This window comes from Echiichthys vipera, assembly GCF_963691815.1.
Source record: "Echiichthys vipera genome assembly, chromosome: 15".
Classification (NCBI taxonomy): Eukaryota; Metazoa; Chordata; class Actinopteri; order Perciformes; family Trachinidae; genus Echiichthys; species Echiichthys vipera.
In genome coordinates this window covers 5,128,520-5,152,641 of record NC_139840.1, presented here as the reverse complement: position 1 = coordinate 5,152,641, position 24,122 = coordinate 5,128,520, and the positions used below count along the sequence as shown (strand labels likewise).

At 41.8% G+C, this 24,122-nt stretch overlaps 1 protein-coding gene across 2 annotated transcripts in view; it reads right to left on the bottom strand.

Moving 5' to 3' along the window:
* pard3ab (par-3 family cell polarity regulator alpha, b) overlaps positions 1–24,122 on the bottom strand; it is a 262,720-nt gene that overhangs the window by 59,224 nt on the left and 179,374 nt on the right. Inside the window, exons 20-22 of one of the 2 annotated variants that reach the window (XM_083928368.1) lie at positions 18,028–18,258; positions 16,239–16,485; positions 6,131–6,259 (exon numbers count right to left, since the gene is read on the bottom strand). In XM_083928368.1, the coding sequence (XP_083784494.1) occupies positions 6,131–6,259; positions 16,239–16,485; positions 18,028–18,258 (607 nt within the window). The remainder of the gene's footprint in view (positions 1–6,130; positions 6,260–16,238; positions 16,486–18,027; positions 18,259–24,122) is intronic. The other variant, XM_083928369.1, reaches the window with a different exon arrangement.

Genomic DNA, 24,122 nt, shown 5'->3' with positions numbered 1-24,122 from the left:
TCTTTTTTAGCTAAATTTGCACTTATTCTGACAACTTAACCAGTGTCACATGAAAGCTTGTGGACTCGCAAGCTGTGGACTCAGCAATTATCTAACAGCGCAGAAGGAAACAGGGCCCTTGAGGGATCTATCTTTAAACCTAGAGGAAGAACAGTGTTTTCCATCAGAGAAAGCAGCAGAAGTGGGAGCAGCTACTGATTGTATACACAAGCGCAGTGGCTGATAAGATAAGGCCAGACATACCAATCCAGCGCCTGGCCTTCTCCGTGCAGCCCCTTCCCATAACGAGGCACTGGACGGGTCAGTGGGGCCAGTTTCTGAGTGAGGAAGGATGCAGCTTTGAACCAGTGGTGGTGTGTGAGAAATGACACAATCTCAGTTTTTAAGTATTGAACAAAGACAACCTACATCTGTAGGGTCAAAACAGGTCTGAAAAAATATATGTATATATATATAATATAGAATAATTCTTTCCATTATCCATTAATCTGTTAATTATATTGTCCCAGGCTCAAAGAGCAGTTTCAATGATACATCCTCAACCCTTTATGGCTTGTGTTATCTTATCTTAGGGAAATGCAGCAAATCTTCACATTTGAGACGCTGTTACCAGCAGTTTTGCTTGATAAATGACTGTTAATTGATGGGGAGAGAGACATTTTTTTTTTATCCCATTTGAATTGGGCCATGAAATACACAGATGGTTGTCAATTTAAAATATAATTTTGCAAGTTAAGGAAGCCACCGTTTGTTGTAAAACTGCTGAGGTTTCAGGGTGTGAAGATTCGTAATTAGAAATACTACTCACCTCACAGTCACGGTGCCTACATACTGTATGTGTGTGTCTTTTACCAGGATGCAACGTCCCTCACATGGGTAACAGGTCTTGCTAGTTTTTTCACTTCCCGGTTGATAAAAAGAGTTGTTGTAAAAAACATTATCAGGTAAGATAATGTTACATGTATTGTGGAACATAGCTAAGTTAGCTAGCTTACAAGGTGTCGTGTACTGTTCGAGACGAAAGATATAGAGTGGTTTCACACTAAACCTGCAAAATTATCTTTCAAATATTACATGTGTAATTAATGGCACAATTCAAACCCAGTGGAGAACCACTGGGATCCATTGTGACTGGTGTGAATGAAGGGTGACTCGACTGCCATTTTCCACAAAAAAAGCAAACTGAAAATGTTTTAACTCTTCAGAGTCGCCTTTAAAACCTACAGGGAGTGAGTGTCCAGTGACGTTTTCCTTTAAGACAAAAACATCAGCCTCCATCTATGTCAACATGACATGCACTTAAAGAGCAAGATGTTGCTAAAAATTGTACAAATACAATCACGCTGATTGAAATGGGACAGGAAGGAAAACCACACTTGGCCTAATCATTGCCCTTGCAGTCCCAAAATATTTACGTGAGGCAAACCCTGCTTTCTTTCTAACGGCTAACCTTGATGAGAGATGAAAATACTCTCAGCGTGAAGGGTAACAGATGAAGAAAGCAAGTAGAGAGGGGTAGAGAGGAGTAGAGGAGAACAAAAAGAGTGCATAGCAGAAAGAGGGAGATACTGCAGAAAAAAGGGGTATAGAAATGGCAGGATGGGACATTATGGTAGAAGAAATGTTTGACGAGTGACCTTTCTACCACATCAAGCCAGAACAATGGTCCATTATGTGCTATTGTACCCACTGTGTAATAAACCTTCCTCTTAGCGGTAGTGCTGACACAACTGATAGACCACAGTGAAAGGCAGGAAGTACACGAAGGGAGGAGGTTCAGCGGGATAAGATGGCTGCTGAAAAATCCTTTTGGTTTGATAACATTGGATATCGCAATGTTTTGTGATTTGGCGACTAGTAGCTGTGGTTAGCTCTGTAGCACTTGCTTTGCAAGGAGAATACTGCAAGATTTGGATCATTCATAATAGGTTAACTGGCTACACTGGGGTCCCAGGGACTTATAGTGTATAGTGTACATACACCTGGATGTACATTCACCAATTATACAGGTGAATAGGGTATCAGATTGAACTAATGGATAACATTTGAAATGTATTTATTTAAATTTCATTTTGAGAAAATGTCTTTTATAGATATGGATTGTAAAATTCCACAAATTTTGAGACAATACAGGTGAACAGTGTAACGATGTTTAACTAATAGATATCACCATGAAACTCCCCGGTTGATTACTTACAATATGACATTTTTTTTGTATTACAAGTTTTCTGAAATGTTATGTTTAAATGTGCAAATGACGCATTATCACATGCTTCTGGTGAGTTAAAGAGAAATCTACAGTCGTTAACAGACAGAATGTAGTAAAAATTAAATGCTATGGAAGCAAAATAGTTAATAATCTCAAAATTAACCAGTTACTGAAAGGCAATGTTTTACCCTGAAGTGTCTGTCTCCTCTTAATCTTCAACAAGACGATAGCAGAAGATAGCAGAAGTAGCAGTGATGAGCAAGTGTCTCAGCCCAGGGAAGTTCACTGGGAAAGATACCGTGACATACATCACACTGTCTGTTGTATACATTGAACTTAACCTATGACTCCTAAAATAAGGCAAATCTCTTAAGTAGAGTATAATCCTTTTCATCAATGGTCAAATCTATATTTACAGGGATCTCAAATACATCAGTATTGGCAAGTGGCCTTCATTTTAAGTAAAGAAAATCAAAAGATCAGCACTGATGCATCCAAGGTAGTAGGAACTAGAGGGCTTTTATTCAAATAGCTGTGGATGTTGAATCAGCTCTACTGATTCATCTGATTCAGGCCAAATGCATTATAAAACACATTCAAGTCTACAGAAACCAATTACTTCCATATGTGCATGTTTATCTTCTCTTCAAATGACCATACATTTCCCCCCTGTAAACATCAGTGTGCTGTCTGAGCTGTCGGTCTAGATTTGTCTGTCTGGCTTGGGATTGGAGTCCACTGGGACGTGAGACTTAAAACTGCGAGAAAATCCATGCATTTAGTCAATCACAGCTGGATTAACCGCAGCCTCTGGCAGTGGCCAATCGATAGGCGCTCTGCAGCGCGGTGCCAAAGCTCCCGGCTGGACCTTTGGTGAGACACAGCTAACTGGATCATTGTTTAACACAGAATCAGCCACAGTCTTACACATCCTCGGTGGGATCTCCCCGTCAATATCAGTGAATCTCAGCGAGTGGTTAAATACAAACGAGAAGTGCGCTTGTGCTTTTCAAGTGCTCAGGGAGGGGGCACGCTTGGTTGGAGTGAGCCAAACACCCAACCCTGAAATAATGAATGCATTGAACTACTGTCAGACAATCCCAAGATAGTTCCTACTCAGTGGATGCACAGACCCATTTTCGAAGATTTTTGTTCCTCATACCATTTTGCCTGATTTCCCCTAGCTCTTTTTGCCCCGGGCACTCTACATGGTAAAACCATTACACACCAACAAACAAAAGAACAAATAAATGCACAAGGCGACTGTCACATCCATTTCTCAGCTCTTGCAGAGGCTCTGCCTTTAAGATAGATCTGAAGAAACAGAAATATTGCATTTACGTTCACTCTTACGTGTAATGAGAGACAGCCCGACCCGTTAAAAACATTATTAAATCACATAGTCTCGTGTGAAGTGACTTCAGAAAGCATAAAAATCAATTTTAAACATTCTGTGGTGCCGCTGAAGGCCTACATAAATCTGGATTACTTGATTTTCATGTCTATAACAAACCCCAGATTCACCATAGCAACAGGGAAAAGAAAACATGGTTTTGGAAAGTTCTGCAATATTTCAAGATTGAAAAGCTTCACATGTTGTTGGACGCACGAAGAAAGAGAATTGAGAATGGAAGTAATATAAAGCTTAACACACGGGGGGTATGTACTGTGCTCCAAAGTCAAAGTGAATGAAGAAAAGCATGAATGTTTTCTGTGTACCTGTATTTTTTTAAATACCAGAATGTAGTCCTGGATAGGTTTCAGTGTTTGAATCTCCATCATGCTTATTAATGTATGACTTTGACATTTGTGGGCAAGTAATAACAGAGGAGCCACAGATTGGATTAACATACCAAAAGGACCATTATAAACTTATAACCATATCTAGTCTGACAACTAAGTCATCTGACATGGCATTTTGCGTTAACCTCATGCCAATTAAAAATAAAGACTAGCTATTATCACATTATTGGACTATCTGCTCTGCAGGCCTAAAGAAAGAATTACAAACTAAATTTCCATAACGAGCAACAGGGGGGAGTAATGACTCCTGCCCCTTACACCAAGAGCATGGGAATTAATTATCTGGCAGGGCTGTAATGGCTCTGGCATTTTTAAAGCGTTGCCCCATAAAAACTGGCATGGCGCCTGTCTGACATTCGTTTGGTGAGGAGGCTGGCTGTCTTGGGGCTGTTTGATTTTTGGGGGCTCACCCGATAACAGTAAAAGACTCAGAGATGATGGGCTCTCTAACCATCTACTCATTTTATTTTAATTAGACAAATTCTTCATGTATTTAAAACATACTGCTGTTGGAAAAAGGAGTTTATTCAAAGAGTAGAGCGTATCCATTTTGTTTAGTCTATAAAGAGTCAAAGAGGGACTTTCTTCAGTTTGTTTGTTTTGCTAGATCGGACACTTTAAGACCACTAGTTTCCAGTCTAGTCATTGACTCGCATTGCCAGACCTCCACACACACAGTGCTGTGTCAGCTGGATGAAGGTACTATTCTGGGATAGGGGAAATGCTCTGGCTTGTTTTTATTTCTTTAAACCAATCACAAACCTCTTCGGCGGTGCTAAGCCCCGGATGTAGCAGCAGTTCCTCTGCAGTATGGAGATTGTGGAAGGGGCTGGATGTCATAAAAGTACAGTCAGGCAGAGCCATAACTAATACAATATAATAGAATTTATGTACACTTCTGTCCTTTAATGTACTTTTGGTCAGGGACTGATTTCATAGTTTGAGCCAGGACCTTTATTTCCAATGGAGGAAATTGTTATGCTCATGGAGGGTGAAAAGGGGAGATGTCACAGCTCCATATCGCTGCATCATCTGCGATTGCGCAGAACAATCAATCATCAATTCAATCATTAAACAAAGGGTTTTTTGATTTGTTTGACAGAGGCATCCGCAGTCAGCCATGGGTAAGAATATCGGCCTTCACCCGTTGAGCATACCCAAAAACGCTGCTGTAACCCTCCAACATCGCAGCTCCAGTGAAACTGCTCATGTGTCATAACTTATGCTCAAAGAAACGTCTCAGTCTCTTTAATAAGCCTTTCTAAAACTACAGCTTACAATTATATTTCAGACATTAGGGCACTTCCAATGTTGTGACAACAGTTTGGGGACATTTTTTTTTTGGTTTTGATTAACCATGACAACGCCCCAGAACACATAACAAATACATGTTTGTTAGAGCACCGACCTCTACCTCACCCAACACCTTTGACATTACGTAATGCTGACTGCAGGCCAAGCATTATCGCCCTATATCACTGTTGGACCTCACTAAAGCCCCTGTGGCTGAATGGAAACCCTATAAACCAGGTTCCAAAATCTTGTGGAAAGCCTTTCCCAGAAGAGAGGAGGCTGATTAATGGATGTGGTTTTGGAATGACAAACACAAATGTGGTGAAATGTTGTTCACATACATTTGGTCACACAGTGTATATAAACTGATAAGGGGGGGGGGGGGGGGGGGATTAGAATGAGTGAACACAAACTAGATGTGTTTATCAAAGCAGGGAGCAGTAATGGGAGCACTGGGAGACTCGAGAGTCAACATTGATTTTGGAGTCCATCAACAAGAAATTTATACTTCAATGAGTAGATAGAAGGAAAGCTGAACGGGGCACATTAGGAGGCGAACGTTTCATTTGGATTTGTGCATTGTAACTTTGATGAAGGCTTTTCAAAATGCTAATTTAAGCTTAAAAACATTGCAAGTGATCCCCAAGAGTAGATATATAATTTCATTGATGTGGTTACCTTTGACTCAGGTCAGCAGAGCTACTTTGATCCCAAAATACAAGTAACAGAGCACATGGGAGTCCAAAGGCAAAGGGAGATTTACAACTGCAGCACAAAAACAAAGTTTAGCAGCATTTAGCAGGTGCTACGTCACCATCAACTTACCTCTCCTGCTCCATCCTCATCTTCAATGTGTCCTCATCTGACGCCTGCATCTCCTCCGTCCTCCACTTGCTGGAGCCTTTACGGTCCATCTTTTCTCCCGGCCGCTCGTCCTTACGGTGCTTCCCAAACCTGGTATACAAAAAACAGGCATCATTAAAATAATAATGAGCTAAAATAATAACACGTCAATTATGTTATTTCTTTGTTTTGACCGTCCATGGTCACAGAACAATTTCAAGGAAATATTTGAAATAATTCAAGACTAAGAAATTCATCTTTTGTGACTTAAAGGAACTGGCAGGTCCTTTACCTCACAATAAACTGATCCACCTGAAAAGGTTTTCTGTGATCACAAAAACAGGTATGAATTAACGGTCGATCAAGCCCTCAAATGAAACCTTTCAAAACTAGTTCTCACAAGTTCAAACCCAATTTAGTTGGTTTAAAGTTGGGGTGTGGCAAACGAAGAAGGCGTCGATGCGGCCCATTGCAGTAATTATATTCATAGGAAGGAGTGACGCTTAACGAAATAGGAACCATTGCAGAGATATTTCAGCTTGATTGACTCAGTATAAAGCTGCAGCCTGTTTAAGAAATGACTTTGGCACCGCGCTCGCTTCCACAATGAACCTCTGTGATTATTCACAGGGAAATTGGTCCGCACGCAATATCTACAACTTCTAAAGAGACCACGCACAGAGAAACCACAGAGGTGTGTGTGTGTGGTATGTGTGTTAAGGTAAGACACAGAAGACTGAACCAGAGAAAAAAAAATTAAACACGTGCAAGAAAAATTCAATGAATGAAACATTAAGACAGAAAACCAAACTGTGGTGGAGAGTACAAAGACAACCTCGGGAGAGGTGTGTGTGTGTGTGTGTGTGTGTGTGTGTGTGTGTGTGTGTGTGTGTGTGTAAGTGACAGAAAGGTAGAAAATCCAGAGCGTGAGTGTATTTAAGAATTAAAAAGAGTGCAAATCGCCTGAATATGAGAAAATGTGAGGTACAGTATCTGCGTGGAAAGCAACACGGAAGTGCAGGAACTGAAAATGAGAAAAAAGTAAAATCAATGAGAGGAACACACAAAAAAGAACAAGCGACTGAATGTGCAGAGAAAAGCCAGTGGTGTGAGTGTGTAGGTGTGTGAGAAAGAAAATAGAAAATGGGAACGGAGGTGAGAGGATAACATGAATGGAAGAGTGAGACAAACATATGTAGAAAGAAATGAATTCAAAACAAAATGTGCGATACTGAATGTGACAAAAACAAAGAAACGGGAGAATGGGGAGAAATGAAAAAGGGAATAATAAATAAAGAATGAAGAAATGCAAAAAGAATGAGAAGAAAATCCCACTTCATTTTACAAAACAACGACAGAAACCAAGAAAATCAGAAAACCCAACAGCTTTCACACTGGCTGTGATGTTTAATGTCTTTTCTCACAACTATCCTCGACTCTGCTTGATTTCTTTTCCTTCAGTTTGCGGTGTTTGACGTCTGGGAAAATGTCTAGAGCAACAGTTTCCTGCCATTTAAGTGATACAATATTCCTGACTTACAGGGAGAATGGATCAAATTCTGTGGCTTGCAGCACCCCGGTGGCCTAGTGGACTAAAGCCCAAAAAACGACGGAAAGGGAGCAGTAGCAGAAAACGTCCTGCATTGCTTTGGCGTCAATGTGAACCAGGATGAGTGAACACACATCCAGTGCATGAGCCACACAGATGCTACCCAGTGGTTCAGCATCTGGTAGATCTCACAAAAATATGCAAGGCGGGCATTTGGTAGCTACTGCTCAATCTGTTTTTCCATCATCGCATGTGTTGGTGATTTATCAAACTGTATAAAGTTTATCTAAAGACTAACAAAATAAGCCTTTTTATTTTTTAAATAACTTTTCTAGAAGAGCCCAGAAGACAAATGCACCAAGGGGCGTTCTGGTAGCCAACTGGCTGAAGATAAATATCCACGCCAAGACTTCCTCTTCTGAGCAGCAACATTGTTCACCATCTGCTTAGCAACTTGAGATGCGATAATGGAGTTAGAGTTGAGTGACGATGACTCTATAAACGAATATCTGCATATCAATGCATCCATCAATCATCTTCGATCGTGTGTCCCTAACGGGGTGGCGGGGGGCTGGAGCCGATCCAGGCTGACATTGGGCATGGGACGGGGTTCACCCTGGACAGGACGCCAGTCTACATACCAGTGCAGACAAATAAAAACAAAAAACTAATGAAAAGCTAAATTATCATCAGAAGATAGTGGAGGGGTTCCCTTATTGCATGGCAGCCAACGTTTTGGTCTCCACACTGACTGTTTACCTGCATACAATAAAAGCCTGCCCAAAGGGGATTGGTCAATATCCCCCGGACTACAAAAGGGAAACCAGCTACCAAAATCTTGTCCCGTTACAGATTCTACATTCCTATTTATAGAGATTAGTGGTGACTAGGGCTGCCCCCAAATAGTCGACCGAGCACTGGTCGACCAAAAAATCATTAGCAGACCAAAATTTCATCAGTCGACTGGTCGCAGGAAAAAACAAACAATCATTTGGAGCCGTGTCTTGTCAAAATAATGTGAAAATCTATGACTGGCGGCTAGTATTGGGCCTAAAAGGCTAGGTGGTTTGTAATTTGAAGGGCCAGATACAGGAAGTCGTGACACTTTTTTTTAACACGAAAAGTCCCTTGGCAGTGCATACTAACAGCGGTTAGACAGGTAATAATTAATAGCCAATCATGTCGGGAAATACTTTTAAAATATGGGATCACATTGATATCCATTATATATTGGATATATATACGATTAGTCGACTAATCGCTCTAAATGACAACCACGGGTCGACCAAGAAAATCCTCGGTCGGGGGCGGCCCTAGTGGTGACCCAAAAAATGTGTGTGTTTGTGATGTTTTGTGGCAATAAGCGGCTCCCACGTTTGCGAGGAAAACTTAGAGACGGGATTGAGGAGAAGAAACTGCAGTGAAGATGGAGAGAGCTTGGAGACTAAGGTCCATTACCTGATTAATTTAACTGCGGCCGCCCGAAATGCTCGGAGTGGCGGCTCGCCGTTAATACTAAGAGCAGGAGTGATCTATCACGACGAGAGACGGTTGACACTTTCTTTCTCCACACCACTAACTTTCATTAACAGCTCCTTAAAAGACAGCCTCTCCCCGTCACACACACACACGAAGATGTATGACTGAGTGTGGAAACTTTGAAGAGGAGACAGAGTATTAACCATGACACCGGGGCATTTAATAATCTAACATTCCAGGCACAGTTTGGCCTGCCTCGTCGAGCGAGCCCGATGCCATCGATAAAGAGGCTTTGACAGGTTTTTCTGGTTTGAAAAGACAACTTCAAAATGTCAAGGACTCAGCTAATTCAATTCAGCAGCCCACCCATGTGTCACTGTTAATCCTTTTAGTCGCACAAAAAGTGAAAACAAGTCCGTGGTGTTGTGGGCAGTTTCTGGATGGCATATTGGATATGCAGCACCACTGAAATGTCATGGGGCTGTCCATAAAACAGCAAGTGGGGAATTTAGGATAAATTAATGTCACTAAAATATGATCACAGCCCGATGGCATCCACTGAAATGTCAGAAATGGTGGTGAATATCTAGAAACATTGGCACTACCTCTACCCACCATTTGATAGAAGTCTATCACAAGTATTACAAAATCATTGCTGGGGAAGAAAATACTTTCTTTGCCATTTCATTGGCTGGAGCCATTGTGTTTCTTAATATGTGGAAGGAAAAAAAAACCTTAAAGTGTCCCTTAAAACTAAGCACTTAACCTAGCTCAGCTGTCCTTGTGATTGATTTGAACATAAAAAAAGCTAACATGTTAGCATGCTAAGAAGATTTGTACTAAACATTAGCATATTGACATGCTAATTGCAATTTATGTTAACATGTTACCATTAACATACTAAAAATCTAACATTATGCTAACACTGGCATTAAGCTAAAGGTACAGCTAAGCCAAATTTAACCTGGGGAAGTCAAAATTAGACCAATGAAAGTTAAGCTAAATTGGACAAAAACTGCCCTTTTAGAGTATGTAACATGCATGACAGCGTAATAGGGCCGCCAGTCAAGTCTTAATTTGTTCGCACAGCTGGCTCTGCAAGCAATAACTTAAGATGAATGCAACATTATCTGCAGTTTGTCATTTGTGACTATTAGTATCTTATCTCAGCTTGCTCTCTGTTAAAGAGAACACAACAGAGCCTGATGCATGAATGCCCCCACCAACAATCACAAACCTCAACTAAAAAAATCTGCAAGTGTTAGTTCCTGCGAAAACCCATCGGCAGACGGCGAGAATGGTCGGGCCTCACAGTGCCTCCTCTGCGACACATCATGAGGCTTGTCACAGCGTGAGCCTTTTCTATGTTCAGGCTTGTTCACTTGTTCATGACAAGAACACAAACACACTACACGCAGAAACACACACACACACACACACACACACACACACACACACACACATACATACATACACACACTAAAACCACTGCAAAATTAGCGCAGCCCTAGAATTTCTGGGCAACAACCATCTTTGCCTGTGCCAAGCTAACAGGCTGGGTGTTGCTTCTGAGTCCAAGTGATGAAAGGGGAGGGGGGCGTGCGCGCTCACGAGAGAGAGAGAGAGAGAGAGAGAGAGAGAGCGCAAGGGAGAGAGAGAGAGAGAGCAAGGGAGAGAGACAGAGAGAGGGAGGGACAGAGAGAGAGAGGGTGAGACAGAGAGAGAGAGAGAGAGAGGGGAAGAGAGGGGGAGAGAGAGAGAGAGAGAGAGAGAGAGAGAGAGAGAGAGAGTTGGCAGTCTGCTCTGTTGGCAGTGGTTGACGGTAATGAAGCTTTGATTGGGACTGAGTGTGAGGCCTTCGAGACATGAGAGGGTCAGGCAGTGGCAGCTCTGTTGATCACACACACATACACACACACGCACAGATGAACTACTTACTTCTACAGTCCTTCCACTCCAGATCCAACCCTCCTACATGCAAATACACTTCAAAGTCCAAGCTCCCTGACAATCCTGCACTACTCATTCACACACACATTCGCTCACTCAAACACATGACACTCATCGGGAGCTCTTGACGTCCAGCGAAGCCACTCAGGGGGAACTAACTTGCTCACATGGCAGTTGGTAGCGCGATAGGGCACTTTCATACGCTTTTTAAATTCTAACGTTGCTCTCGACGCAGCCACCCTCTGTGGTTTGGGCCAACACGCATGTTTGCATTCATGTTGACACCAACACAAGTGAATCATCATTTCTTTTCCCACCCTTTTAGTAACATATTTGTTGTTAAGTGCTCACTGCTGTGGTATTTGCTAAACTGTAGCTGCCACATATCACCTGTCAATCAAACAATGTGTGTGTTACAACGACATGTTTGTCTTTGGATTTTGTGTTAATTACGTTGTGAGACTCAGAAGGTGGTGTTTTTAAGGTGTTTTTCTTTAATAGTGCAATGTGCCCTAAATGTAGTGCCTTTCTAGACTTCTGACTACTCAAGCCACTTTACACTATTTGTCACATTCACTCATTCACCCAATGACATTCACACTGATGGCAGTGGACACCTACATACCATCTAATCTAGATCTAACCTTTCACACCACATTCACACACCCATGCCCAGCACGGGGAGCAATTCGGGGTTCAGTGTCTTGCCCAAGGACACTTCGACTTGCAGACCTTAGGAGCCAGGGATTAGGAGGCGGGGATGGAACAGCCGATCTCTCGAATGGGGAAACCCGCTCTATCTCTGAGCCACAGCCGCCCCCTAACAAAACATTCCCATAAGGTAATTGCGTGCCAGAGTTGTTTCTTGGTTTAAAATCGACCTTACATCACGTGTTCTGAAGATGAATCACAAGTGTTCTGTGTCAACACTAAAGAAACACTTTTGTGATTTTTGTTTCCTTGAAGTTGAGTATGTGATCCAGACCAGACATACAGATGGCTCGAATATATCTCACATCATTATTTTGGCGCACACAGCTGTCTCTGCCTGTAAATACTGGGCGCCGATCAAACAGGCAGCGAGATGGAGTTTTAATGGAGCAGATCTTATGTGGCCAATATTGAGCCAATCGGAGCGCCATGACACTGATGTTCTGACAACGCACACTGATTGTTATCATCTGGGAGGAGACGAGGAAATCTGGACCGTAGTGTGAGCGTGTTAGAGGACAGACGATAAGTGAGTTTGTTGGTGTCCAAATTGGCCCTGACTGCCTTATACAAGTCTCTCTGCTCCACTAAAAGTGAGCTGGTGTCATATGAAGCGATCCCACCTGTTTGACACAGAGCTCTACTGGCTCCAACCCTTACGGAGCCCCTGAGGGCCAAATAGCTCCATTTGAACCCCTGACAGTCAGGCTTATTGCTCTCATTCACAAACAATGTCTCTCATACAGGCTTCTGTCCTCCCTCATTAAAGTGTCATTCACTGCTCTCCCTTTTTACTAGTTTGCATACTTCACCTCTGTCTTGAAAGATACATTCTAGCCTTACAGTATATGAATTTAAGGACTTAAAGTTATACCCTGTAGGTTTCCATCTATTTAATTGCCTTTTAAGTTAATTTCTATCAAATAGTTAAAACAATGTTGATTGATCATACTGTTAGACCCACTAATGAAAGTCCCTCTACTTCCCTTTTTGGGCGAGTATTCAAGTATCTGTGTCTGCGGAGACATTCCCCGGCTCGATGGAAATAAGTCACCATGTTAGTGACGCTGCTGACAGCGTTTGGTCTGTCGGCCCAGATCGTCACCGACAGTTATGCTGCGTTTACTTGTAATTTGAAATTCCAAACTTCTGAGTCAGGCTTGTAGTAAGGACAGAAGTGTAATATGAACGTGTATGTGTGTGTGTGTGTGTGGATTTAAGAGGGTGACATACAGGGACTTGAAGTAGAGAGGTGAATGTGTTTCAATAAAGTTTACAAAATAGCAAAAAAAAAAAAATGTCAACACACAGTGACCATGAACGTGACAAGATGGAGGGCTCTGAAAGCACCAGCTCGCCTGCAAGTACATCTTACCACCAAAGAGGCCGCTAGAAACAAGGTATCTCAATTCTTATGGAGTACAACTTTAAGTATGCCATAAAAGTGTTGTAAATACAAAGTTAAGAGGTTGTTTTCTTCCTATTAGTGGTAACTAATAACAGCTGTCAGCAGCATCACTAACATGACGGCTTATTTACATTTAGAGAGGGAAGGTCTTCAGGACACAGATTAGAATACTCAGCCTTTAAGGCAAGTTCAAGTGCATTAATTATTGGGCCATATGACAGATAGTTACTTAACAGACAATTAACTCTATGACAATATTACAGGTTATAACTTTATCCTGAGGTCTTGATGCTTTTCAATGACAAATGAGATCATCGGATCTGCTGATGAAGACCCCAGCCCCAGATAAAGCAAATAAGTGGACCTTGAGATAACACTTTTTTATGAAATGGAGAATACACTTTAACAGGACATTAGTTTTAAAAAAATTTAAGAAACATGCATTTTGACAGCTCGCTGTGGAATTCCTCCTCCAGCTCACATCATCTATCTTCCCCTTATAATGGATTATTTATAACTTTTTGTCTATTTGTCATTGAGTTTATCTCGAACAATACATTTTTGTCTTTCTCTCACTACATATTGCATGAAACAGTATCTTCCCTTCTTCCATCTTTTCCTTATTTCTCCCCATCTCTGTGGACCTCATTACCTTCCTCTCTGAGACAAGAGTCACTGTTTTCCCTTCCCTGTCACTGCTACTTTGGCTAATATGATGTACGGATATATTACTGGTTGGCCTCAGAGGGCTCCAAACCAATCCAACGGAGGGAGGACAGACCAAACGACCTAGACACCAATGGTAATAGGGATGGCGGAAGGGGAGGAAATGTATAGACTATAATCCACTAATGGGATCTGTGTGTGTACAGTAATTGTGTAGGAGGGAGAATTTCTGTCAGATTAGCTGTAAGGGATTGTTTGACATGTGAAATGTTAGAGGCTGCAGAGACAGAATTAATGACGGGAAAATAAACCACAAATGTCAAGTTGTCTGGAGTCTAATTAGTGTTTCCTCACACACTTTAGTGTAATAGGCCCACAGCCGCCTGTCCCGTTCATCAGTCTTACTCACTAAATAAGTCATGGAGCTCTTTCAGGTACATCCCAGACTTCCAAAAGTGAACTTAAATGTTTCTTCTGTTTAAAAAATATTACGGGTTTTCCATATATTAACAGATGTACCAAATTGGTCATTTCAGGCCTCATTCACACCAATTCAGGCAGTCGTTAGCACTGTCGCCTCACAGCTAGAAGGTTCCAGGTTCGCATCCTGGCCTGGGCCTTCCTGTGTGGAGTTTGCCTGTTCTCCCCGTGTCTGCGTGGGTTTTCTCCGGGTTCTCCGGTTTCCTCCCATAGTCCAGAAGACATGCAGGTGTTCGGTTCATTGATGACTCCAAAATTGCCCGTAGGTGTGAATGGTTGTCTGTCTCTGTTCGTCTCTATGTGCCCTGTGATAGAGTGGCGTCCTGTCCAGGGTGTACCCCGCCTGATGTCAGCTGGGATCGGCTCCAGCCCCCCCGCGACCCCGACCCCGGGATAAGCGGTTGAAGATGAATGAATAAATGAAGGCAAAAACTCAAGTCATCCCATTCATTGGATCATTCAGGTGGTGGAAGCCAATATGTACAGACTTGTCACTGTGTTTGTGAAGCAGTGTGAAAGTCAGCAGAAAACATCCGGCCTCTTTCACTGACACAAGATCATTTAAAAAAAACCAAGAGCATAAAAAACATGAGACACAAGCATTTAACTGCTCAGGAGTTTGTGTAACAGCTACAACAAGCTCCAGCAAAAAGCTCAGTCCCTGTCTCTTTTCTGTCTCTCGTGCAGCCGGAAATGTCAAAATCATAACAGCGATCTGGAGGAAAACAATAATAACTGAAATATAAAGTCTACTTGTGTTACATTAGGGGGTTAAAGAACACAACAGGACATCACACAGACGGCCAGTGATCATGATCCACCTGAATCTGTGTGAAGAGTCTCTTTCTTAACACACAGGGACAGCACACAAAACTCACTAAATAAGAGTGTATCAGCTGTTTGCAGTAGATATTGATCAGTGTGTCTTGGACAGATGCACTGATAAAGAACACATCTCAGTCCCTGTCGCATCTCTGATTCAGAGTACATTGTGTTATTACACAGCGGCAGTCCGTGAGTGGGTGCGTATGTGTCTGTAGTTCCCACATCTCAAGAACCGTCCATCCTATGTACTTCACACTCGACGCGTGTAATGCTGGGAACCCGGGGGAGTCAAATTTGGTGCAATTTGGCCAGATGGTGTCGCTATGACCACAAACCATTCATTTTTGCATGTAACTGTTGAACCGTAAACCACTGTTTTTTCACTACTCCTCTTACAAATGTTGTTCAATCATCACCAGATGTGGTATATAACATCTTGGGACCAAGCTGATTTCGGATTTTTAATGTTCCATAAAGTTTCACCGCAGCTGACCCTCAACGTTTGCTCAGATGCTGTGGCAGGGCTTACATTGAAAAACATGTTATGGCTCCTGAATGCTTTGTGCTATTGCAACCACATTTGGTGGGCAGGTGTAGCTATGATGTCTGAGTGGACATGACACGTTTGGTACCTCATGCCCAACAGGTGACACTGTAGCAGCATCATCTAAGTATAGGGGGAAGGAGAAGTCTTTGTCTGTTTATGTATGGCTCTCCTTAGTATCTCAAGAGCTGTTAATCGGATTGACGCTGGATGCAACGCTTTCAGGGGCAAAGAAATCGGCACGCTTCGAACAGGCACGCATTGTGAATGGTCACACACCCCAAAACTGTGCGAGCAGCCATACAAGGAGCCACGTCCCAAACAGTAACGCACCAGTTGGTGCCAATTTTAAACACCTAAAATAAACAAATGACATAAAACTGATTTGCATACACTTTTGCACTTCTCTTGGTTGCTGCTTAGTAAAAGCACTTAGTAACAGGCTGCTATCTTCACAATGGCCTTTTTACAGTCCTACCTGAACATGTCCCCAAGTCCTTTCAGCATGCCCTTCTTGGCTTTTCCCTCCTTCTTCTCCTTCCCTCCCTCCTGCCTCTTCTTCTCCTTCTCCTTCCCTCCCTTGTCTTTGTCTTTCTTCTTCTCCTCTTTTGTGCGATTAGTGCCGTTGACCAGGGGTTTTTCAGTGACGGACAGCGGGGTCTGGTCGGCCACCGTTGACACAGAGTCTCTCCCCGATCGTGAGCTCTCCTCTGTGTCCTCCTCCACTGTACAGAAGGACAGACATACAAGAAGAGGGACACAGAAAGAAATGGGGGGAGAACACGTTTTTTTTAACCAATGAACAAGTCAATTTAAGCTGAACTGTAACACATGAAAATCCATAAGCCTAATAAATGAAAATCCATAAATCTCATAAATGTGCAATTATGTCTCCTAAGCGCAAAAATAGGCTTAATATTATTCAATTATTACAGATAGTGATCCTTCAAGACTATTAGGCATTGACTCTTACAATACATGAATTACTATTTGATGGTAATGTGGCATGTTACTCGAACAAAATGTGAGCTTTACTTCAGATAGGATCCTTCGGATTATTGGGGCTGTAAAACTGATATATAGGGCTATAGAATCATCTCTTACTATGAGGACATGACATTTGAAAAGTGATAAAAGAGGATAAAGAAGATCTGAGGAAGATGTACACTTCCAAGACAAGGAACAAGACAGCATTATGTGTGTATTTTGTCCTCTTGTATGCTTCATAAATACTGACTAGGGTTGCAACGATATGTGATTTTCAAAGCAAAATAACCAAAAGTATGACAGTATCCCGGATTACACAATTGTTGTCATCAGTTACAAAAACCCTTAAGGGAATGAAAACATGTTTTTTTTGTTTATTTATAATTAAAACTTGAAACCCTTTTTTAAAAATGGAAGTCCAGGTAAAACGTCTCCCTTTTCGAAAAATCAATAAATATTGTTTTCAGTACTGTAGATAAGCAAATGTACACAATATGATAACCCTTGGTTTCCCTACCACTGTGTCCCTCTGCCACGCGAGCCATCGCATGGAAAAAATTCATGTCTGATGATTTTATTTATTTTATTTTAATTAAATGCCCATATTGTGTCATTCCCATTTACAAGAATGCAATAATTTAAATCAGGTTAAGCCTTAAAAGGACACATTCAATTGAAAATAAAATAAATCAGATAGTGACTTTGACTCTATTGGTGTGTGGTGTTGTAATGCATTGACTTTGGTAGAAATCAATTTGATGCTCGCGGTGAATCTCCTGAGGAGACACTGATCGCAGAAACAGTAAAAGTCACAGAACTTTAACAATTCTCCGAACTCATCCTCTTTACGATGCCTCATTCTGAGCATGTGTTTGACATCTAAGGCAGTGGGTAGTTACATCTTGAGTCAGCGATATCCCATTGCCACAAGCAGTGATGCAATCAGCTGCCAGACACTGAGCATTAGTCACAATGCTGTCACTCCCATGCAAGTTTTAGTGAATGACATGTTATCAGTGTCAATATCAATACGTTGGTTAGTGTCATCGAAAGGACCCATAATGCAATGTCACTGAAGGACCATTGTACAATTTCATATTTCAGACATGCTCCCGGAGTTGGAGAGTGACTGAGGTTGAAGTTCATTCCTCAGGGACACTGACAGGACTCCCACCTCTTGGATATGGATATGATACCTACACGGGATCAAACCTGTGATTTTTCAGAAACAGAACAATCTTGTTAACTTCTGGCCCATATGCAAATGGTGGATATCTTACATGTCTCCATGCCCTCATCATCTTCTTCCGGTGGAGCTGGTCGGTCGTAGGATTTGTCGATGGCTGCTCTGAAGCTCTCGTTACAGCCCCGCCCCCTGATTATACGAGGGCGAGGTCTGTGAAAGGGGAGGTCCCCGTTGAGGGTTACCTCGGCAACAGCCGTCTGGAGGCTCTCAAGAGAGCTGGACTTCTTTAAGCCTAGTGATGGTCCCACATCCTTTGTGGAAGAACCTGATGGGAGGATACAGAGTTATGTATTGTAGGACAATAAAGAAACATTTTGGACCACACCTTCTAATTTTTGTCCAGGAAATTTCTTTTGTGGATGGAGCAAAAATATGTGCAGAAGTAGTTTTGCAACAATGATTCAAAGAGTGATGGAAGGATGCTCTACGGCCAGGATTTTAAGAAATGAATGAGGGTTTAAAAATAGTAAATGTTTGTCCTGGTCTGTGGTCTTACTTACAGTTACCTGTTCCCTAATCTGTTTTATTACAAAAAGCCGGCAAACTGACTCCTGCACTTCACATCTTTGAGTGCAGTAATAAATAACACAATCAATCTATACACACTGACCTTGGCGGCGTGCACATATTCAAGGATAAAGGATGATGTCGTGCAAGAGAAGCAACATTATCATGAGAGTTATGTTACAGTATGACTTAATAGGATGATTTAAGACAATGGGTTGAGAGAATGAGAGAGGCTTTTCTTCAGCAGAAAAATGATGAGTAAGCAATGTGACACAACAAGCCACTTCCTGCCAATTCCAAATGACCAGCGAGTAAAGCTGTCCAAGTATGACCTCAGAGTCTTCACTGCTGAGTAATTTTAGTACATTTTTATTTTCGTGGTGGACTCTGGGACTGGCTCCGGCCAACCCCACAATGACCCTCAAGGTGAACATCCACTGGAAATGTCATTAGCACACACAGTGAGTGTGAGGGCATCAACACATAGCCGGGAAATAAACCACATCATTCTCCGGCTGCATTCTCTAGCTTTCTTTCTGTAGAAGAGATTTATAGCCAACAAAAACAAGACCTGCTCTATTCTGCGGAAATGGAACATAAATGTGATACCGAATGACCTTTGTCACAGCCTTTAAAAGGTGCCTAACCTGTGATTTACGGTAGTTTTATTGAATTTTTCTCATCTGTATTCACCTGCCTTACTCGGCCTCTGATTGGTTAGTACTCACTGCCTTCTTCATAGGATACGATGCAGGTCGGGGAAAAATGACAACGCTTGAGAGGGCTTGGCAGATGATGGCACACCGATTAACAAGAACATTTTAAAAAGGCACTTCATGTCACAAAGGTTGCCGACCCTTGCTATAACGCCATTTCAGAGACACTGTTTTTCTTTCTTTGTACAGTTTGATCATAGACTGTATATAAACAGAACATCTGGATCACCTTATGATGGGGCAAGGGCAAAATAAAAAAATCAAAGTAGAAGAATAATACATTTTTCTCAAAGATGGTTTCTGTCATTTCAGGCAGCTCCGATTGGCCGACGTTTCAAGAGTTTGTTTTTCTGATAAGGTTGGTTTTAATTAGTTATTTAAGGCTATAAAAACAGGGTGTAACGTCATGATTGACAGCTGTGATTGACTCGCAATTGGTCGCGGAGGTGTGTGGGTGGGACTTCACAAAACTGCAGCGCCCGTGTCTTTGGTATTGTGGCTTCACTTTTGCACAGTGGGAGGAAGCGGAGATGTGTCGTCCATCTTTAACTACAGTCTATGAATATGACGCAGAGGAGGAGTATGAACTAAAAAGCTCTCAGAAGGTTTATTACATGCTTCCATTATTCACATGTGGCACAACCAGTGTCAGACTCACATTATGAATCCTCCGGCCAGTGATCATTAAAATCCTTATATAAACCAGCTGTGCACTGACTACAAATTTCATTACAAGACACGGCTCTGAATGAAAATAACCATCAGCAAAATAGGAGAAACATGACAGTTTAATTAAACCAAGACTATTTGTACAGTGGTGCGGGCATCATTTTCCTTCCCATATGGCTCCTATCACAAGCTGGAGATGTGTACAGTGGCAAATAAACGTACTAAGATAAAGTGCGGAGGTATAAAGGTAAATGAAAGAGTCGTAATCTCCTGGGTGGTGTGACTTTAGAGCTACTGTGGCAGAAGGCGTAACACACACGGCCTGACATAATAACATGTGGTGCCATGAGTAAAAGGGAGAGAGAAAGGGAAGTTAAGAGAGAGGGAGGAGGAGAAGAACACAAATCTTGGAGTGAAAGGAGGGGCGGGTAAGGAAGGAGGAGACAGAAAGATGAACTGCTGTCTGGGTGACTTGCTAAAAGCTACAGTGTCCAGAAATGTCTGCAACTTTTTAAGAAATATACGTGCACTTCTTTATATATAGATTTGCATCTTCAGCAGGAGCGAAAGCACCCACTTTAGTCACATTACGTTGACTGTAATAGCAGTTACCAATTGTTTTTCTGAGCATAATGTACTGAATCAAAATGCAGTGCTCCCACGATCAGTAAAATATATTGAAATACATTCGAATGACCTGCCAGCGTTGTAGAATAATCTCAAATAGCAAGTTTGAGAAGGAGCTAAAACAAAAACTGCCAAGCCTCTTGTTTAGTGAGACTGACCGAAAAAAGGATAAAGACGGTGAGGAAAAAATAAAAATGGAAAATTGAATAAATGCAGAGTGAACAAGCGAGTGGGTTGGCGGCCTCCAATTCATCCTCATCAGCCTGTCGTGTTCTCTTAACGTCTCAGTGAGAGTCAGGCTGATAGGCTTTTCACGCCGCACACCCACTTTATTCAAAGGCTTTGCCCAGATTCATTCACTACAGTCACACTTCAGTAGCAGTCTTTTTTTTTAAAAAAAAGGATCATTTACACTTTGTCGAAGAGCTGACAAATGGCATTTAGTCACAAACTTGAAATACTTGTTTTCTTTTGGAGAGACTTTCAAATAACTCGGTGATGAGGTTTCCGTTCAGTGAGACCCACCTGCTTCACGGAGACTGTGGAAGATTGTTATTCATTTTTAAATAATAATAATAAAATACTTTGGAAAAAGTAAGTTTGCTCATCTTTTTGCATATAAAACGTACTAAATTGCAAATATTCAGGTGTGGCCACACAGCTCACACACACAGAGTCTGACAGAAATGTAAAAAGAAAGATAAGTGGATTATTTCAAATCTGGCAACCAGTCAGTCAGTTTGGAGTAATCTGTGTCAGTGTGTTTGGACAGAGTGACACTCCTACTCGTGTGAAGATAAACATGATCCGACTACGTTAAGCAGTGACAGGCTTACAATAACAAATACGGAGCAATCGTGTTGCAGCTGGAACATGAGGTCAGATGGGTGCTGACACTAAAAGCACCTGGGACTGACAACAGCAGGGTTATTGAGAGGAGCGACGTTTATGTTTGCTGTAGTGTTCCCGATGTGAGGGCTCGCTCGCGTAAAATGATGTAACCACGTCTTTTTTTTGGCTCCACAAGGAGTCGCAGTACTTGGTGGTGCACCTATGATTTTTTATAACTAGAGATAACTGCTGCGCTTTTCATTTCAACATGGACGGCTGGGAGGCCTGGCTGAGCATGTTGGCCTGTACAAACATCTGAATGATCCTTCATGTAGAAACCACAGGGAATCAAATTTACGGTACCAGAGAGAGCTACCACACTGGGTAAAGAAGAGACATTTTGCCGGAGGATGTGGAAAAACATAAGATTGCTCTGTCAAAGCTATGATGATGAGGATGGCTGTCCAGCGTGTTTACCATCGAGAGGTGGACAGTCATTTTGACTCGAAGGTAATACACAGTAATGTTAGTAATCACAGCAGCCTTCACAATCGTACAAACGCAATGTTTTAATTCAATATACGAAGATGCCGCACTGGCCGCTGCTACTTATTTGAGCTATACGTCGACGCAGCCGCCATCTTGGGACAGGGGAGCCGCTTCCCTTTAACACACGTATGTGTATGTGGGCAGGAGGTCTATCCACTATTTAAATCATCATTTATCACAGATTTTTTCTTTTGATTTGTTACAAATGCCAGACGGGTATTGTTACGTACTAAGTTAGATTAAAAATGTGTTTTTCAAACCAAATACCTAATCTTGTGTAGACAGTAACAGTAAGCTGCTTTAAGCATCAAACTAATTTAAACAGGGGAGTTATATAAAAGTTCAGCCCAGTACAGATGTTATGAATGAGCTAATGAAATTAGCTACAGAGACCCAATCCATTTTTTCTTGGGGATTGACTCACTTGGAGAACGCCTCAAGTGGCCATTTGAGGAACTGCATTTCAGCTCCGAGGTGACAAACATAATTTTCAGCATCTAATTGATATATTACCATGACTAAATATCTGACATGAGCTAGTGTTAGCTTACTTTAGTATCAGGACAGTCTAACTTAACTTTATGTGAGCTTTAAAGAAGTTTTGGACCTACCTCTTGACATATATCAAATTCAACACATTCGTAACTTCTCATCTGTGAAATGTTTTTCCATTTTGCTTAGTTTTGGTATTTCTATTTTAACCCAAAAGCTGCACAAAAGTTTGTCTTTTTCTATGAATCTATACATAAAGTCTATGGACAGAACAGTCCGCACCCCATGATGGCAGCGACTGAGATGCATCTCACAATCCCAAATGGGACATCTACATATCTCTCTGGGTGTTTACCACTCTTGTCAGGCACCCTACTGTCCTTTACGTCTGCTCCCAACTTCTTCTCTCCTACTTCTTGCTTATTCACGGATTATCTTGTTCGTACGTCCCCTGGTGTTTTGTAGATTATTAACATGAACAAAGCGGTGAACATCTTGTACATCTTGGTGCATGCTCGTGGGCTAAGCACCAAGGTGTCTTGCACAACCATGCACAAAGCTTCAGCATTCATAGAGGAAAATCACCTAGCATTTGATTTCACTGCCTCTGTCATAATTTGCATATGCAAAAGTGACACACACACACACACCCCAACATGTAAAGAACAGTCAGGTGGTGGTTTGTAGGTCAAACAACACGTTGCCACAATAATACACTGTCATTTCCAGTTACCTGTCTTTTATCTTTTACCGTATTGGCACAAGCTGAGTAAAGTCTTGGGAAATGGCGGCCAAAATCGTAAACACAGAATCCGGTATACCCAAACTTTTTACTTTTGTCTTTTATTTTCCTAAAAATGTCTATTCATCAGTGTCATGGCGATAGTCTGTCACTACATTGGCGCTTGACAGTTTAAAGGCCACTCCCCAAATACTGAGCACCACTAATCCACAACACAATACCACCAAATCCCGTTTCAGGAATAACATATAATTAACTGCTGCAAACTGTTGACCTACTTCCCAAAGCAGGAGACTTTCTCACAGGTGATGAATTAAAAAATAATTCTGACAGTCTGCATGAATTTCTTAACGCTGCCTACAGTCCTGCATTGTCCTCCATCACTGAAGTGCCCTTTTCCGACATGTGGCAGCAGCCTATGTCAATAAACCTCTCTGCCAATGACAGCTCAGGAGACAGGGGCTACTATAGCCCATCACTCAGAGCCGTCACAGTCTTTAGTTTCAGCAGGATGGTTGTGTTTGGCTTTGGGAAATGGACCATGGATCATTTATACTTAGTTGGGAGTCTGGATTTTTAAAAACGTTGGTAAAGTGACACCAGGGGCCAACAAAGTGAATGTAAACCCCACGGAGACTTAAAAAAAACAGTGAGAAATCTATTAGCCCATAACATTAAGGGGATAGAATAGGTAGAGTAAAAATACTGTTTTCTCATAATGTTCACACTAAATGCCTCAAAAACAATTAGAATCAGTATCGGTGTCCTAAGATATGTCAGCGTAATGAGATCATTTCAATGTAAACGCAGATTACTCCCATTCAGACGAAACAATGGCGCTTAATTAAAGAGCGTTCTGCAGTGAGGGCGACTTGATTATCACCAGGAACAAGAGCTCTCGTGTCACACGCACATTTTTTGTGGATGTTTTAAGACACCAGTAGAAAATGCCACAGCGATGATACAGCTAGTTTCCTCTTAAGATATTAATTATTC